Genomic DNA, 19,209 nt, shown 5'->3' with positions numbered 1-19,209 from the left:
ATCGTTCAACGTTTGCGGTCAGCCCCATTGACGTCAGTGAGGACATGTCTAACCCTGTTGGGCCACATGGCGGCTTGCACCTTTGTGACCGACTACGCTCGGCTCCGCATGAGGCCTCTCCAGTTGTGGCTTATCAGTCATTACAGGCCGGCAAGGCAACCGTTAGACATGTTAGTCACAATCCCCCAGAAGGTCTTAGATTCTCTCGGCTGGTGGCTAGACCAGTCCGTATTATGTGCGGGTCTTCCCTTCCACCCCCCTCAGCCCTCGGTATCCCTGACAACGGATGCCTCAGATCTAGGCTGGGGGGCCCACCTAGGGACCCTGCGGACACAGGGCCTGTGGTCTCAGGAGGAGGTGGGGCTACACATCAACATGCGGGAGTTGAGAGCGGTCCGCCTTGCTTGTCAAGCGTTCTGTCATCAGCTTCAGGGTCGTTGTGTCGCCGTGTTCACGGACAACACGACGACCATGTACTATATCAACAAGCAGGGCGGCACCAGGTCCTCCTCCCTGTGCCTCGAGGCGATACGACTCTGGGACTTTTGCGTAGCCCACTCCATTCACCTCAGGGCTTCTTTCCTCCCTGGAGTACGGAACACGCTGGCGGATCGATTGAGCAGATCCTTCCTGTCACACGAGTGGTCCCTTCGCCCGGACGTCGCTCTCTCCATTTTCCGGAGGTGGGGTTATCCCCGGGTGGACCTCTTCGCGTCCAAGGGGAACAGGAAGTGCCAAGCGTTCTGCTCCTTTCAGGGCAGGGAGCCGGGGTCGATAGCGGATGCCTTCCTCATCCAGTGGTCGACCCACCTGTACTATGCGTTTCCCCCGTTCCCCCTGGTCCACAAGGTCCTCCTGAAGGTGCGCAGAGACAGGGCTCTAGTGATCATGGTGGCCCCGGCATGGCCCAGGCAGCACTGGTACACCATGCTGCTGGACTTGGCCGTAGCCGACCCAGTTCCCCTGCCCCTTCATCCGGACCTGATTACCCAGGACCACGGGACCCTCTGTCACCCAGACCTGCAGTCGCTGCACCTAGCGGCGTGGCTTCTGCATGGCTGACTGGTTCCGAGCTGCGCTGCTCCACGCCTGTGAAGGAGGTGCTCTTGAGCAGCAGGAAACCGTCCACAAGAGCCACATATTCGGCGAAATGGAAACGCTTCTCCTGTTGGTGCGTAGAGAGAAATCTCCGCCCTATGGAAGTTTCGGTAACCGAAATCTTAGACTATGTTTGGTCCCTCAAAGGGCAAGGTCTGGCCTTATCATCGTTGCGAGTCCACCTAGCAGCTATCTCCACCTTTCACCCGGGTGCGGACGGTCGCTCCGTTTTTTCTCACCCGACGGTGTCGAGATTCCTTAAAGGGCTGGAACGTTTATTCCCTAACGTCCGTCCCCCTGCTCCGACCTGGGATCTTAACCTGGTGTTGTCCCGGCTCATGGGGCCCCCCTTTGAGCCGTTAGCTACTTGCTCCCTGCTCTACCTCTCTTGGAAGACTGCCTTTCTAGTAGCTATCACCTCAGCTAGACGGGTGTCGGAACTCCGAGCTCTTGTGGTAGACCCCCCATATACGGTCTTCCACAAAGACAAGGTGCAGCTGAGACCACACCCTGCATTTCTGCCCAAGGTGGTCTCAGCCTTCCACGTCAACCAAGAGATTTTCCTCCCGGTTTTTTTCCCAAAACCTCACTCCTCAGGCAGGGAGCAGCAGCTCCACTCGCTGGATGTCCGTAGGGCTCTCGCGTTCTACATAGAGAGGACCAAACCCTTCCGAAAATCCCCCCAGCTTTTCGTGGCGGTAGCGGACCGTATGAAAGGGCTTCCTATCTCCTCCCAGAGGGTATCCTCTTGGGTTACGTCCTGTATCAGGACCTGTTATGACTTGGCCCATGTCCCTACGGGCCGTGTGACTGCGCATTCTACCAGGGCGCAGGCGTCGTCGCTAGCTTTCCTCGCCCGTGTGCCCATCCAGGAAATCTGTCGGGCAGCGACCTGGTCATCGGTCCACACCTTTGCTTCCCACTACGCCCTGGTCCAGCAGTCAAGGGAGGATGCGGCCTTCGGAACTGCAGTGCTCCGTGCCGCGACTTCTCACTCCGACCCCACCGCCTAGGTATGGCTTGGGAGTCACCTAACTGGAATGGATGTGAGCAATCACTCGAAGAAGAAAAGACGGTTACTCACCTTTGTAACTGTTGTTCTTCGAGATGTGTTGCTCACATCCATTCCACACCCGCCCTCCTTCCCCACTGTCGGAATAGCCGGCAAGAAGGAACTGAGGAGCGGGCGGGCCGGCAGGGATATATATTGGGCGCCATGGCGGCGCCACTCCAGGGGGCGACCTGCCGGCCTACTGGAGTTGCTAGGGTAAAAAGTTTCCGACGAACGTGCACGCGCGGCGCGCACACCTAACTGGAATGGATGTGAGCAACACATCTCGAAGAACAACAGTTACAAAGGTGAGTAACCGTCTTTTCCGCATGGTATCCCTGGGGACCATCATCCCATCGCTGGATCCTGGAGACTGGTACGCCGCTCTCAATATACAGGACGCTTATTTCCATATCGCCGTATTTCCACAGCACAGGCGTTTCCTTCGCTTTGTGGTCGACCGCAAGCATTATCAGTTTGCGGTCCTCCCATTTGGCCTTTCTACGGCCCCGTGGGTATTCACGAAATGCATGGCAGTCGTCGTCGCACATCTTCGGCGCAGCCACATTCACGTGTTCCCCTACCTCTCGATGACTGGTTGGTCTGAGGCACATCAGAGCTGCAGGTCCGCGACCACGTCCGCAGGATCAGCAACCTCTTTACTGCCCTAGGCCTCATTGTCAACGTGGACAAGTCCACTCTGCTCCCTACGCAGAGGATAGAGTTCATAGGGGCCGTTATGGATTCCACCTTGGCCAGGGCCTTGCTACCATTGCCCAGGTTCCAGTCACTATCGGCCATCATTCTGCGCTTGCAGGCGGCCCCCCTGACCTCCATAAGAACATGTCTGACCCTCCTGGGCCATATGGCGGCCTGTACGTTCGTGACGGCGTATGCTCGACTCCGCATGAGGCCTCTCCAATCTTGGCTCATCGCACAGTACCGGCCGGCCAGACATTCGTTAGACACAGTTGTCACCATCCCCTAGGGGGTACTGGACTCCCTCCAGTGGTGGCTAGACCAGTCAGTCGTGTGTGCAGGGCTCCCGTTCCATCCGTCCCAACCCTCGGCGTCCCTGATGACGGACGCCTCAGATCTGGGCTGGGGGGCGCACAGCGGAACCCTGAGGATGCAGGGCCTGTGGTCCCCCCAGGAACTGGACCTCCACATCAACATACAGGAGTTGAGAGCGGTCCATCTTGCTTGTCAAGCGTTCATCCGTCACCTTCAAGGTCGCTGTGTCGCAGTGTTCACCGACAACACGACGACCATGTACTATATCAACAAGCAGGGCGGCACCAGATCCTCTCCCCTATGTCAGGAGGCGACGCGGCTCTGGGAATTTTGTATAGCCCATGCCATTCACCTCACGGCCTCCTACCTACCTGGAGTACGAAACACACTGGCGGATCGCCTGAGCAGATCCTTCCGCTCACACGAGTGTCCCTTCGCCCGGACGTCGCCCTCTCACTCTTCCAGAGGTGGGGTCGTCCCCGGATGGACCTCTTCGCGTCCAGGGAGAACAGGAAATACCAGGCATTCTGCTCCTTTCAGGGTCGGGAGCCCGGGTCATTAGCGGACGCCTTCCTTATCCCATGGGCGACCCATCTGTTTTATGCGTTCCCTCCGTTTCCGCTGATCCACAAGGTCCTCCTCAAGGTGCACAGGGACAGGGCTCGCGTGATTCTGATAGCCCCGGCGTGGCCCAGGCAACATTGGTACCCCATGTTGCTGGACCTCTCAATAACCAACCCAGTTCCCCTGCCCCTTCACCTGGATCTGATCACCCAGGACCACGGCAGGCTCTGTCACCCGGACCTTTGGTCCCTGCATCTCACGGCGTGGCTCCTGCGTGGCTGACCAGCTCCAAGTTACGCTGCTCTACCCCGGTTTGGAAGGTTCTCCTGGGCAGTAGGAAGCCTTCCACTAGAGCTACGTATTCAGCCAAGTGGAAGCGTTTTTCCTGCTGGTGCTCGGAGAAGGGTTTTCTCCCTATGGAGGTTTCCATCGCCAATATTCTGAACTACATCTGGTCCCTCAAAGTCCAGGGTCTGGCGATATCTTCCCTTCGGGTTCAGCTAGCGGCCATCTCCACCTTTCATCCGGGAGGAGATGGCCGTTCGGTCTTCTCCCACCCTATGGTGGCAAGATTCCTGAAGGGGCTAGAATGTCTCTACCCACAGGTCCATCCCCCCTGCCCCTTCATGGGATCTCAACCTGGTTCTGGCTCGGCTCATGGATCCTCCACTTGAGCCGTTAGCGACTTGCTCCCTGCTCTACCTCTCCTGGAAGACAGCCTTTCTAGTGGCCATCACCTCAGCTAGACGGGTGTCGGAACTCCGGGCTCTCACGGTAGACTCCCCGTATACGGTTTTCCATAAGGACAAAGTGCAGCTGAGACTGCACCCTGCCTTTCTCCCTAAGGTGGTCTCAGCCTTTCACATTAACCAGGAGATCTTTCTTCCCATATTTTTCCCGAAGCCCCATTCGTCCCGCAGGGAGCAACAACTCCACTCGCTGGATGTCCGTCGGGCACTAGCGTTTTATGTGGAGAGGACCAAACCGTTCCGCAAGTCCCCCCAACTCTTCGTGGCGATAGCGGACCGTGTCAAGGGCCTTCCTGTTTCCTCGCAGAGGATATCCTCGTGGGTAACGTCCTGTATCAAGACCTGTTATGACTTGGCCCACATCCCTATGGGCCGTGTGACTGCACACTCTGCCAGGGCACAGGCATCATCACTGGCTTTCCTTGCCCGAATGCCGATCCAAGAGATCTGTAGGGCAGCGACCTGGTCATCGGTCCACACTTTAGCTTCCCATTACGCCCTGGTCCAGCAGTCTAGAGATGACGCGGCCTTCGGCTCAGCAGTGCTCCATGCCGCAACTTCTCACTCCGACCCCACCGCCTAGGTAAGGCTTGGGATTCACCTAACTGGAATGGATATGAGCAAGCACTCGAAGAAGAAAAGACGGTTACTCACCTTTGTAACTGTTGTTCTTCGAGATGTGTTGCTCATATCCATTCCACACCCGCCCTCCTTCCCCACTGTCGGAGTAGCCAGCAAGAAGGAACTGAGGAGCGGGCGGGCCGGCAGGGGTATATATCAAGCGCCATGCCAGCGCCACTCTAGGGGGCGACTTGCCGGCCCACCGGAGTTGCTAGGGTAAAAAGTTTCCGACAAACGTGCACGCGCGGCGCGCACACCTAACTGGAATGGATATGAGCAACACATCTCGGAGAACAACAGTTACAAAGGTGAGTAACCGTCTTTTCCCTCATTAACATGGGATGAGCCTTGGGCAACAGAAAGGAGTGTAGTAGAAAGAGAGAGAGAGCCCTGGAGCATTGGGGCTGGGCTGAGGCCTGAACCAGAGGCTTGGAATCAGTCAGGCCATATGTTAAAGCAGATGCTTACAAGTTCACTGTCCAGTAGATGAACTTGGCAAAGTTGCTGCTAGTGTTCTAGGCACTAGATATTTACGTAAATTTATTCTCGCTAGTACAGATACATCCCAATCTAGTACAAGACTAGATGGTTTGACAAAATAATGAATAGGGATGTTTCATCCAAGATATTAGGAACAAGGAGAGGTAACAAACAGAGGTCGTGAAATAAGCATGGTGGTACTTAAATTTCTTATAGACCAGGGGTCAGCAACCTTTCAGAAGTGGTGTGCTGAGTCTTCATTTATTCTCTCTAATTTAAGGTTTGGTGTGCCAGTAATACATTTTAACGTTTTTAGAAGTCTATATAAGTCTATAATATATAATATATAACTAAACTATTCTTATATGTAAAGTAAATAAGGTTTTTAAAATGTTTTAAGAAACTTCAGTTGAAATGAAATTAAAATGCAGAGCCCCCTGGACCGGTGGCCAGTACCCAGGCAGTGTGAGTGTCACTGAAAATCAGCTTGTGTGTCGCCTTCGGCACACATGCCATAGGTTGCCTACCCCTGTTATAGATTGTCGTTTGTCTCAGTCTATAAATGTTGGGATACTTCACCTTAACTCTTTTTCCAGCCTAGGGGGCAGCAGCAAGTCCGACCACTGACTGAGCTGAGTCCATTGTAATGAGCATACATGTTTTAATGTAACAGTAGATATTGATCCAGGGAGCTAATACCGTGCCTTATTGACAATAAACCTGGCCAAGGGCCTTCGCCATTGAACCATGCCTGTGATTTTTCTTTGAGTAACGTCAAGGTCTGTTGAATGATCAGGTTGCCTTATCTGCTGCTGTTAGTGATAACATTTAGAGCTCCAAGGACAGAAGCACTGAGCAGCCTGGACAGCATTACTGAGGCAACAACATTCCAGCCTTCAATGCTCAACCACGTTGGGTAATATTGTTGAGGTTGTCCAAACTAGCTGTCTGCGCCGTGCTGAACAGCACATGGAAAGAACACACACACAAACAAGCCAACTGACCACAAGGGGAACCTCATTCTTTATGTCAAAGATACAAACAATTGGAAACAAAAGGTTACATGGGAAGCATTAGGCAACCTTAACTTTAGACGTTGCTTCTGTTCACACTAGAATTTTAAAACCAGGGCTGTTGAGCGATTAAAAAAATTAATCACCATTAATCATGCTGTTAATAATAGAATACCATTTATTTAAATATTTTTGGGTGTTTTCTACATTTTCAAATATATTGATTTTAATTACAATACAGAATACAAAGTGTACAGTGCTCACTTTATTTTCATTTTTATTACAAATATTTGCATTGTAAAAAACAAGAAATACTATTTTTCAGTTTATCTAATACAAGTCCTGTAGTACAATCACTTTGTCATGAAAGTTAAACTTACAAATGTAAATTAAGTACAAGCTTATGTACAAAATAAAACTGCATTCAAAAATAAAACAATATAAAATTTAAGAGCCTACAAGTCCACTCGGTCCTATTTCTTGTTCAGCCAATTGCTTGGACAAACAAGTTAGTTTATGTTTGTAGGAGATAATGCTGCCCGCTTCTTGTTCACAATGTCACCTGACAAATGTCAGTTTGCATGGCACTGTTGTAGCTGGCATCACAAGATATTTACATGCCTGATGCGCTAAAGATTTATATGTCCCTTGATGCTTTGATCACCATTCCAGAGGACAAGCATCCATGCTCATGCTGGGTTCTGCTTGATAATGATCCAAAGCAGTGCGGATCGACACATGTTCGTTTTCTTCATCTGAGTCAAATGCCACTGGCAAAAGATTGATTTTCCTTTTTTGGCTGTTCGGGTTCTGTAGTTTCCACATCAGAGTGTTGCTCTTTTACGTCCCCTGAAAACCTGCTCCACACCTCATCCCTCTCAGATTTTGGAAGGCACTTCAGATTCTTAAACCTTGGGTTGAGTGCCTTAGCTATCTTTAGAAATCTCGCATTGGTACCTTCTTTGTGTTTTGTCAGATCCACACTGAAAGTGTTCTTAAAACGAACATGTGCTGGGTCATCATCCAAGACTCCTATAACATGAAATATATGGCAGAATGCAGCTAAAACAGAGCAGGAGATGTACAGTTCTCTCCCCTCACCCCCCCCCCCAGGAGTTCATTCACAAATGTAATTGATGCATTATTTTTTTAACAAGCATGATCAGTATGGAAGCATGTCTTCTGGAATGGTGGCCGAAGCATGAAGGGGTGTATGAATGTTTAGCATACCTGACACGTAAATACTTTGTGATGCTGGCTACAAAAGTGCCATGCAAATACCTGTTCTCACTTTCAGGTGATAATGTAAATAAAAAGTGGGCAGCATTATCTCCCATGACTGTAAACAAACTTGCTTGTCTTAGTAAGAAGTAGGACTGGGTGGGCTCTAAAGTTTTGCGTTGGTTTTTTTTTTTGAGTGCAGTTATGTAACAAAAAAAAATCTACATTTGTAAATTGCACTTTCATGATAAAGAGATTACACTACAGTACTTATATGAGGTGAATTGAAAAATACTATTTTATTATTTTTACAGTGCAAATATTTATAATCAAAATAATAATATAAAGTGAGCACTGTACACTTAATATTCTGTGTTGTAACTGAAATCAATAAATTTGAAAATATAGAAAAACATCCAAAATATTTAATAAATTTTAATTGATATTCTATTGTTCAACAATGCGATTAAAACTGCAATTAATCGCAGTTACTTTATTTGAGTTAATCACGTGAGCTAACTGCAATTAATCAACACACCTATTTAAAACATATTTTTATTTACACACATACCTCTTTCTCTAACTCTAAAACAAAGCAGACATTGGTTCCTTATAAATTGCTTCACAGGAAGCTACAAGTGGATGTATCTTCATTAAAGTTTACATTCAGCTATAGAATTCGCATGCTCATCTTTCTTCAGTGCAGTTCTATCCAAGCTCTTTCTGTTACATGCTACTAATTCCATTCCTAGAACTGAGCCTTTGTTAATAGAAGTGTAAAGCTTTGAGTGAGCAACTTCTTGCTGATTTTGTTTTTCATGACTTGCATGTCCACTCTGAAAGCTTTATTCAGTTTTCTCCTCTTCTAATTGTAAATAGCTGTTCATTGATCATCTTCATGGTCGTATCCATGGGAACTTTGACTGGACCCTTGATAGCTCATTACTTCCTCTTGTTAAATAATCAAAAGTGCCTCTGTTCCTTTGGATTTTGGGGTTTGCTATCATTCCTTGGAGGTGAAACTCCAGATTAGTGGATTCAAAAAACATGAGAAAACAAATTTACAAATGAGCAAAAAATTACCTGTTCACATAAGATTGGGCTTAACTTTTCAAAGTGATGCTTGGAAAACAGAGAGAGGAAAAATAAGAGAATGCACCTCTGTTTTTTTTTTTTTTGTGCTGATTTCTTTACCCACACTTTTGAGGAAGGACAAGGGCCATTATCAATTTCCTCATCTCTCTGATCCATTCAATTGTATAGTTATGGTGATTCATTGGTTATATAGAGATTTTACTCAAATTTCAATTTCAAGTATAATTAGCTGAGTAGTTGGGCAAACTGAGAACAGTTTGTATCTTCTTCATAGCATTGTTGTCTCAGTTTTTACTTGCACTGAGGTTGTACTATTCTGATCCCTTCAATGATATTGATTGAAAAAATAGGTGAGCAAACCATTTTGAAGGTGCTAGAGATGAATATTCCATTTGTTATAACACTGATCTCACATTGCAGTGTAATTAATAACTTTCATGCAAATTATGTTTAACACAGATAGACAAACAATTCCTCCTTTGTCTCACAGGTAGTTGAACTACAAAACAGATTATCTGAAGAATCAAAGAAAGCAGATAAACTAGAATTTGAATACAAATTGCTGAAAGAAAAAGTAGATGGCCTCCAAAAAGAAAAAGATGTAAGTGTTTAGATGTTGCTTTTTTTCTTGTGGTGGTGGTGGTGGTGGTGGTAACAAATTTGTATCCTTGTTACCCTGGACCTGCCAATCAAAATGACCTGTTTAGCCAAGTTATATTTCTTAGTTCACTTTAAATTGTCCGTTGTCTGGGTAAAATATTGTATACATGTAATAACTGTGGAGTTTGATTAAACCGATCTGGTTTCAAGGTAACTATGAAAATGTGTGCAGTAGATTTTAAAAATGAAGAGCCAAGAAGACACATTTGTCTTTTCTTCTCAATATCCTTTTCTCCCGTCGCTGTGTTTATCTAACCTCCTACATAGATCCCTCATGAACAGTGTAACAAGTTTTAGCTTTGAGCATCCAGCAGTGGAAGACTCTGAAATCTCAAATGTAATTGTAAAGTGTATTTAATTTTAAACTGGGTTTCAAACTTTCATATTATTCCTCTGGAGTCAAACTCAGAAGTTTTCTTTTAAAGTAAAAAATCTTCAGTGTAGCCTCTACATACTCCCATTTGTGGGATCAAACTGCATGTGCTGCAAACTTTTGGAATCTTCTGGAGGGCAGTCTCAATTGGGGCCACTCACCCCTCCTGTCATCCAGGGCTCAGAGGGCAGAAAAAGAGAAGAAGCCTTAACTGCTCTTCCGTAGCTTCTGACCACCAAAGCTGCAGCAGAGAACTGCTTGCCAAAGTGTCCAAGACCCCCAGATGGACTTGGGTCGATCAGGCCTGGTGGAGAGCATTCATGAAGATCAGCTGCGAAGAGTTGCTCACCAACGTTAGCTCTGTATCTGGATGGAAGTTGAAGACCGTACTGGAGTTCTTGGTCTCTTAACTCACATCCTAGTTCTTCTGAGGCAGACTGCAGCTTGGATTTTTACCCTGCACCATCCTCTACTCCGCCTGCAGATCTAGTTGTCATGTAACTCTGGTATGGAGTGGGCAGCTATCCAGGGCTGTCAGTGTCAAAGTGTCCACAGTTTCCATGGTCCTGGAGTCTGGGATAGCCAGTACCATCCATGCCATTTCTGGTTGTAGTGAGACCTGTTGATGTCAGAGACACTGAATAGCTTCCATGCTTTGTACTGAACCTTCCTGTGATCTAACTGACCATTTGGGCCTGGCATTTGAGAGGGCCTCAATAATCCCAACTTCAATTTCTTCCTGCATGGAGGTGCAGACAATCTATATCAAGTCCCTGAGAAGGACATGAGTATTTTTAAACTCATACAGGCCTGAGCTGTCAGATTATGACACTGGCCAATGGGAAAAAGCATTAGGCTGGATGATCTTGTGCAGTGTCTTGACAAAAAAATTTAGTGTTTTTAAAATATGTTCGCCAACACAATTAAGTCTAATGTTTTTAAATACCACTTATCACCTGGAAGAGACAGGGCTTAATAATTTTTAAAAACCTGTTTGGTGACTGATCAGTTCTAGGCCACTGTTAAATAAAATGTCATCCTGGACGTTGCTGTTCCCTGATCAAGAGGCTGGGAATCTAAACAGTCTCCTGAATGTTGCAAATTTGAACAACAGATGAGAAACACTCAGAGGGACAGATATTATCCTTGCCATGTTTTATGATTTTATTTTCTAACCAGCATTACCTCAGTCTTGCCTGGATTGAGTCACAAGCAGCTAGTTTTCATCCATGTCCCAGTCTCAGCTGAATGCTTTAACCAAAGGTCAAGGCCATTGACTTTCTTAGGGGTTATGCTGCTTACTAATCTTCCACCACTGGAAGTATGCAGAGACCCTTGAAGAAGAACGAGAAGTTACTTACCAGTAACCATAGTTCCTCAAGTGTTTGCTTCTGCATATTCCAGTTCCCTACCTACCTTCCTGACTTCTGTTGAGCGGGGTTAAGAATTCCCATATTAGGGGAAGGAAGTGAAAGTCTGTTGGCCCACTTCCATTGCATAGCTAGGAACCCTGCACAAGAGGAGAGGAAGGACAGTGTGAGTGGCCCTGATGGGGATACTGCTTTCCTTAAAGAACTCTGAAAGTTCATGGTGCAGGTGTCTTGACCCCACAAGTGTAGATATTCAGACACAGGACTCTGAAAGAACCAGTGTTGTTGGTAAGCAGCTGCTCTTTTTTTTTTTTTTTTTTTTTAAATTCTGCCCGGGGAATGAATTGGGATTCCTTGCTATGAAAGGCATTTCGAGCAGTGCACATGAATCCTCGCTGATAAAGTGCTGACAACGATGTGCATAGTGGCAACTTGCCTAGAGTTAAAGATGGATTGGTAGAGCTGAGATTAATATTTCTTGTGCTTCCAATCTCTCAGAGGTTAAGAACGGAAAGAGATTCCCTAAAAGAAACTATTGAAGAGCTTCGATGCGTACAAGCACAAGAAGGGCAGCTCACAACTTCAGGTAATGGAGAAAGAGAAACTGAAGTTACCTTTTTCTAAAGAACGTCCACCGAGGTTTCATAGGGCCTGCTTAGACAGGTTTACTGTTGTTTTATAGTTGACCAATGTAACTTGAGATTGTGAAACACCTTCTGCTATAATCACATTTTTAGATCAGAACTTCATGAAGCTTTCAACCTTTGGCTGAAATTTTCCATGCTTGGTCTCTCCTGAAATGTGATATTTCAAAAAAGTTTTAAGAGTTTGATTTCTAAGTAATGGCAGTAAGAAAGCAACTCACTTATCTCCAAAACATTTGCATTAATATCCTCACATAGTTTTCCTAAACTTATGTTGTACATATGCATTGGTTTATATTCCATATATCACATCATGCAAATATTTATATTTTTACATAAACCAAGGAATAAACCGTAACTTCTAATTAAAAAAAAAACTTTGTCCAAAACGGAGGAAAATGGGAACAGAAAACCTGTTCAAAAATGGAGTTATGCTCATCTTTCCTTCCTGTTATAGCATGACTCTGTATTATTTCTCACATGCTCACAAGGAGCATACTGTTTGTAATGTTCTCTTAAAATTTAATCCTGTTTAACAATATTTATCCATAGCCTTCTGAAACAAAAAATTACTGTACTTTCTGTTAATCCTTTTCTTGTTTATGTCTGAAGCAGGATTGATGCCACTGGGAAGCCAGGAGTCTTCAGACAGTCTAGCAGCAGAAATTGTTACTCCTGAAATCAAGTGAGTGAAATCATGCTTATTGTCTCCATAGACCTTAGGATGTGTATGCACACAATTAGTTCTTTTTCAGAGTTTTTAAGTTTATCACTAAGATTCACACTAGTTCTTTTCTCCTCCTTTGGATTTCTACAAAGCTATTCCTCTTACACTTGCAATTAAGTTTATTTGACCTGCCCTAGGCGTGTATCATACTGTTGTTTTTTTGTTTTTTTTTAAAGTGCTTTCACTGGATCGCATTTCTCTGAAGAGTTATGATATTACTGTTTTTAGGCATGTTAAAAAAGAAAGATTTGAAACAATGGGACTTCATGTTATTGAAGAAAAAACAATTAAAATATCAAATTATAAACTGGATTTAAAAATCATTTGTATTATCAAGTGAGGAAGACATGCACTTATCAGAAAACAGAGCAAATCAGGAGAATAAAGTCAGAATTGAAAATCATTATGGTTTAACACTATCTACGGTGTATTTAATATTGTCCAGACAGTCTAGTATCACTCCAACTTGAAACTGGAGTAATTAGGGGACCCCCATCTCTAAAAAATACACTGCAGCTCCTTTGGAAGAGTAATTCCAAACTCCCCTAATTACCCTTTCCTCTTGAGATGTCGGTACATCTGTTTTCAGTGATTGGGGAGATGCGTAGGAGCTTGAGAACTCTTCTCTGGAGTGGTGAAGGCGGTACTTGCTGGATGGCTACTAACAAAAAAGGAGTCCTTCTCTCTATTTTACTGTACATTGCTGTGACATGAGTTGGTTCCAGGTTAGTTAAAGAGCAGTGAAGAGGGGATTAATGCTTTCTGAAGCAGTGTTTTCAAAGAGGCATTTATCACAAGAGCCTTAAAGGTGACCTACAAAGGAGATAAAACAAACCTCAGCATTCTCAATGGAGCTCTGGGCCCTATCATGCCTAGGCAAAGAATAGGAGGGGAAACATGCACAGAGTGGTGAAATGCCTTGCCCAAGGATACCCAGCAGCTCAGTGACAGCTGAGAATAGAACCTAGGTCTCCTGACTCCCATTACAATCCCCTATCCACCGGTCCATACAGCCTTCAACATTTATAACTAATCCAGACACCACAGGGAACATTGCTCTACTGTGACCTGTGTGAGCTTGGTTCTTTATTATTAATAGAGAATGTCTGAAAGTAGTTTTTCCCTGGAGGAAACAGGTTTTTATTTAACGTTAAACTTGAAAATCAGATAACTTCTAGCTTGAAAGACATTAGTCTTGTCTAGACTAGGGAAAAAGAACATTTTTTTAAGCATGTTAGCTAAAATGACTTTAAACATCACGTACCACCTCATGTAGACTGTGGCATAGTGATGCATAAAATCATATTAGCCAAAATTTAAAAAACAAGTTTCCTAGTTTAGATGAGGCTTCTGGTGCCAGGAAAGCTAGTGTAATAGTACATCAGAAGAGACAAGAAGGGTGAAAGTTGAGCCATTGGGTGAGGAAGGAATTTTCAGTCATACTGTTAAACACCACCATTAAGATTTTAGAGAAGAGTATCTTAAAGATTCAACACCTTCACCCCTTCAGTTAAGATGTCAGAACAATATATTCCTTGTGAAATCCTCCAGGAAAATGAGGCAAGAGCAGAGTTGACATTCCTGTCACTTTCTAAGGTATACAAACAAGCGGAGGGCAGGAGGAGAACCTCTTTTTAAAATAAGCAAAAAAACATTTCAGGCCTTCTTTATATGTCATGATGAGGCAAACAGGGGCATAAGCCCTTTTTAAAAAAAATCCTTTGCAGGTTACCTTTAAAGGCAGGTCGGAGTAGTTCAATGAATGCTGACTACATTCATAAGAAACCTGTAGATTGCAAGCTCTTTTGGGGATAGACAGCGCTTAGCACAATGGGGCCCCATTATAGAATCAGAATCATAGGGTTACAAGGGACCACAAGGGTCATTTAGCCTAACCCTCTGCCAAGATGTTGCATCTAAAGCAGAATTTGTTGTGTCAAAATTCTTGGTTGGCCTTCAGTCATTACCATAATAAACATGATTTAATAATTAATAACAATTAATGTAAAAAATGGGCTTCCAGGCAAAAGTGCCCCTCCTCTCTCATCTCATTTGCTCTCTGATGTTGCAGTGTGATAAGTATACAGGTCCTTAGTTGCCACCTGGAGGAGATCCTGCAGTCATTAGAACAGCCGTACTGGGTTAGATCTATGGTCCATCTAGCCCAGTATCCTGTCTCTATCATTTGCCAGTGCCAGATGCTTCAGAGGAAATGAACAGAACAGAGCAAGTTTGAATGATCCATCCCCGTCATCCAGTCCCAACATCTACAGTCGGACTCATAGGGACACCCAGAGCATGGGGTTGTGTTCCTGACCATCTTGGCTGATAGCCATTGGTGCTCCCATCCTCCAAGAATTTTATCTAATTCTTTTTTGAACTCATTTTATAATTTTGTCTTTCACAACATCCCATGACAGCAAATTCCGCAGGTTGACTGTGTGTTATGTGAAGAAGTACTTTCTTTTGTTTGTTTTAAACCTACTGCCTATTAATTTCAGTGTGTGACCCCATAGTTCTTGTGTTATCTGAGGGGGTATGTAACACTCCGTTATTCACTTTCTCCATGCCATTCATGATTTTATATTTCCATACTCCCAATCATTTGTATCTTTTCCAATTCTAGTAGATCTTTTCTGGGATGAAACAACCAGAACTGCACATGAGGTGTAGGTGTACCATGGATTTATGATATTTTTTGTCTTGTTATCTGTCCCTTTCCTAATGTTTCCAAACAGTCTGTTAGCTTTTTTGACTGACGCTGCACATTGAGCGAATGTTTTTAGAAAACTATCCGCAATGATTCAAAGATCTTTCTTCAGTGTTAGCAGCTACTTTAGACCCTATCATTTCGTAAGTATAGGTGGGATTATTTTTTTCCAATGTGCATTATTTTGCGTTTATCAACATTGAATTTCATCTGCCATTTGTTGCCTAATCACCCAGTTTTGTGAGATTCCTTTGTAGCTCTTTGTAGTTGGCTTTGAACTTAACTATCTTTTTGTATTGTGCAAATTTTGCCACCTCACTGTTCACCCTGTTTTCCAGATCATTTATAAATATGTTGAACAGCACTGGTCCCAGTACAGATCCTTGGGGGATCCCACTATTTACCTCTCTCCATTTTGAAAACTGACCAGTTATTCCGACCCTGTGTTTCCTATCTTTTAACCAGTTACTGATTCATTAGAGGACCTTCCCTCTTATCCCATGACGGCTTTCTTTGCTTAAAAGTCTTCAGTGAGGGACCTTGTCAAAGGCTTTCTGAAAGTCCAAGTACACTATATCCACTGGATCATCTTTGTCCGCATGCTTGTTGACTCCCCCAAAGAATTCTGATAGATTGGTAAGGCATGATTTTCCTTTACAGAAGCTGTGTTGACTCTTCCCCAACATATTAAGATTATCTACATTTCTGATAATTTTGTTCTTTACTATAATTTCAACCACTTTTCTTGGTAATGAAGTTAGATACTGGCCTGTAATTTCAAGGATCACCTCTGGAGCCTTTTTAAAAATAGGCATTACATTAGCTACCCTCAATCCATCTTGTATAGAAGCTAATTTAAGCGATAGATTACATACCACAGTTTCACATTTTAGTTCCTTCAGAAATATCATTTTATCTTGGTGTCTCATTACTATTTAATTTATCAGTTTCTTCCAAAACCACCTCTACTGATGCCTCAGTTTGGGACAGTTCTTCAGATTTGTCATCTAAAAGAATGGCTGAGGAGTGGGGATCTCCCCATAGCTTCTGCAGTGTAGACCTATGTGAAGAACTCATTTAGCTTCTCCACAACAGCCTTGTGTTCCTTGAGTGCTCCTTTAGCATCTCGATTATCCAGTGGCCCCACTGATTGTTTGGCAGGTTTCCTGCTTCTCATGTACTTTCAAAAACTAACAGCAACTTTTTTTTTTTGTCTTTTGCTACTTGCTCTTCAAATTCTTTTTTGGCCTTCCTGCTTTACAGTTTTACATTTAACGTGCCACAGTTTATGCACCTTTCTATTTTCCTTATTAGTATTTGACTTCTCATTTTAAAGGATGCCTTTTTGCCTCTAACCACCTCTTTTACTCTGCTGTTTAGCCATGGTGGCATTTTTTAGTCTTCTTATTGTCTTTATTAATTTGGGGTATACATTTAGTTGGAGCCTCTATTGTGGAGTTTTTAAATAGTCTCCTTGCAGTTTGCAGGCATGTCTCCCTTGTGACTCTTCCTTTTAATTTCTATTTGAATACCTTCTTTTTTATGTAGTTCTTCTTTTTTGAAGTTGAATATTACTGTAGTGGGTTTCTTTGGCAGTTTTCCCCCTATGGGGATGTTAAATTTAATTACATTATAGTCACTGTTGCCAAGCTCTTCAGCTATATTCACCTCTTAGACCAGAAGCAGCCATTTAAGGTGTCAAGAAACTTTATCTCTGCATCCCATCTTTAGGTGACATGTACCCAGTCAACATGGGGATTGTTGAAACCCCCATCATTATTGCATTTTCTGCCTTTGTAGGTTCTCTAATCTCCCTAAGCATTTTACAGTCCCCTTCACCACCTTGGTCAGGGGGTTAGTAGTATATTCCTACTGCTATACTCTTACTGTACTCTTACTATGGTAACTACATTCCAGTAATCCTTTTTGAAGAGGACTACATTAATGCAAAGTAGGAGTCATTTGGTTTGTACCCAAAGCATTCACATGGGGGCAGTCACAGGACAGAATTTTGGTATGCACTGCTGTTCACACCCCAAGACTCGACTTCTGCAAATGCTTGCTGCTAGTATAGTGCTCACTATGGTGAATAGTGCTTCCGATGTGTAGGGAACTACACGCAACAGTAAGTGCTTTTCCAGCAAGCAGTTGCAGGGCTAGGCCCTTAAGTGCCCTCAGTTCTGAAGCACTTATTTCTTTACTGTTTCAGAACTCTGAATAAAAAGATGATTTTCATATAGAGGCTTGGGAAAAGCAGTACAAGATACCTTTGATATAGGCTTCCTATGGTAAATAGGCAGCTACCATGTTTTAAAACCAGACAGAAAAGGTCTTGGGGAAAGTCCCATTTAGCAGTTGTAGGCAATGGTAAGCATGCACTCTGATCAGTATATTACACAATCCGCACATTATTATGATACTGTGTGAGTTCATCAACTATAACTTTGGCCTGGTCTACACTGGCCGTGAGGGGATCGACCTAAGATATGCTCTTTAGCTACAAGAGTAGCATAGCTGAATTCGACGCATCTTAGGTCGACTTACCTTGCATCCTCACGGTGCAGGGTCGACTGCCGTCACTCCCCCGTCAACTCCGCTTCCACCTCGCGCTGCAGTGGAGTACAGGAGTCGAGGGCAGAGAGATCGGGGATCGATTTATTGCATTTCAGTAGATGCTATACATCGATTCCTGGTCCAGCGGGTAGTGTAGACATACCCTTTGATAAAACCTGCAGTCAGTTCCAAGCTAACTTTATCCTCTATTTTTAAAAAGAGCTTTCCCTTCTAATATTGTCAGCGATGCACGCTCTTGTGATGTACCTGCATGTTCCATACTATTCCCAGCGCCCTCTGGAAATCTTTGTTCTTTGGGGGCCATGCAGACTTTACCTTGAGCTATGAAAAGTTTGAGGCTGGGCTTTAGAAGGAGCCATGCCTTCTGTTCCTTCCAGTCTCCAAAGCAGCAAATTAGAAATCCTTGACTTTCAGTCTTTAGGTCATTTTCCTTTGTTATTTCTCCTTGGTCAAGAGTTAGTTTTTATTGTAACGTCAACTAAATATAGTAATAGGTAGAGTTAGTTTTTCTGTTTACAAGTATTTAGGGATTAAGTTGTTTCAGTTTTATAGTAATCTCTGTCTTGTATCCTCAGTGTGACAGTCATTCTGCCATGGTGGCAGAGCCAGGAAGAAAGATGAGCTTTTAAGACCTAACCTTGCTGGAGAGGCAGGAAATCTGTAATGGTATGTCTACACAGCCCCGTGCCAGCAAGCCTCCCAGCCCGGATTGACAGACTTGGCCTCATGGTGCCATACTAACAGTGGCTGTGTAGACAAGGCTTTGAAGATGCAGCTCAGGCTGGAGCTTGGGCTCTGATGCCCACCCCCATCCCTAGGCTTCAGTGCCCAACCTACAGCCCAAGCTGCAATGTCTACACAACTACTTGTAGCATGGTAGCGCAAGCCCAGATCTGTCGACCCAGGCTGGGAGACTCTCTGTCATGGGCGGTATAGACGTATAATAACGGACCTTGATACTCAGTGCTTCAGTGGGGGGTACTTACCCCAAGATGCTCTATCTGCTTGCAGTTTATTACTTGTTCCCATAACTACCTGGGTCTCTACTCTGGTTGATGCTGATGGAAAAAGATATAGTTTCCAGGGCAGAGTCTGAGCCATCTCTGGGCCTTTCTTTCAAGCTCCATCCTTGAGGCAAATCAAAGTTCAACTCTGCGAGGGACTGGAATGTTTTGAAGAGTGACTTCAGATTTGGTACTGAAAGTTTCTTCCTTGGTATTACGAGATCATGAGAGAAAGCAGAAA

At 44.4% G+C, this 19,209-nt stretch overlaps 1 protein-coding gene across 11 annotated transcripts in view; it reads left to right on the top strand.

The window, feature by feature from the left end:
- HOOK3 (hook microtubule tethering protein 3) overlaps positions 1-19,209 on the top strand; it is a 186,103-nt gene that overhangs the window by 81,621 nt on the left and 85,273 nt on the right. For 8 of the 11 annotated variants that reach the window (XM_030566231.1, XM_030566234.1, XM_030566228.1 and 5 more), the window contains 3 exons: positions 9,397-9,507; positions 11,808-11,895; positions 12,566-12,638. In XM_030566231.1, coding sequence (XP_030422091.1) covers positions 9,397-9,507; positions 11,808-11,895; positions 12,566-12,638 — 272 coding nt within the window. The remainder of the gene's footprint in view (positions 1-9,396; positions 9,508-11,807; positions 11,896-12,565; positions 12,639-19,209) is intronic. The other 3 variants (XM_030566232.1, XM_030566229.1, XM_030566236.1) reach the window with 1 other exon arrangement.

This window comes from Gopherus evgoodei, chromosome 6 (assembly GCF_007399415.2).
Source record: "Gopherus evgoodei ecotype Sinaloan lineage chromosome 6, rGopEvg1_v1.p, whole genome shotgun sequence".
Taxonomy (NCBI): Eukaryota; Metazoa; Chordata; order Testudines; family Testudinidae; genus Gopherus; species Gopherus evgoodei.
Note: the sequence above shows the minus strand (reverse complement) of the source record. Positions and strands in the feature narration are given on the sequence as shown.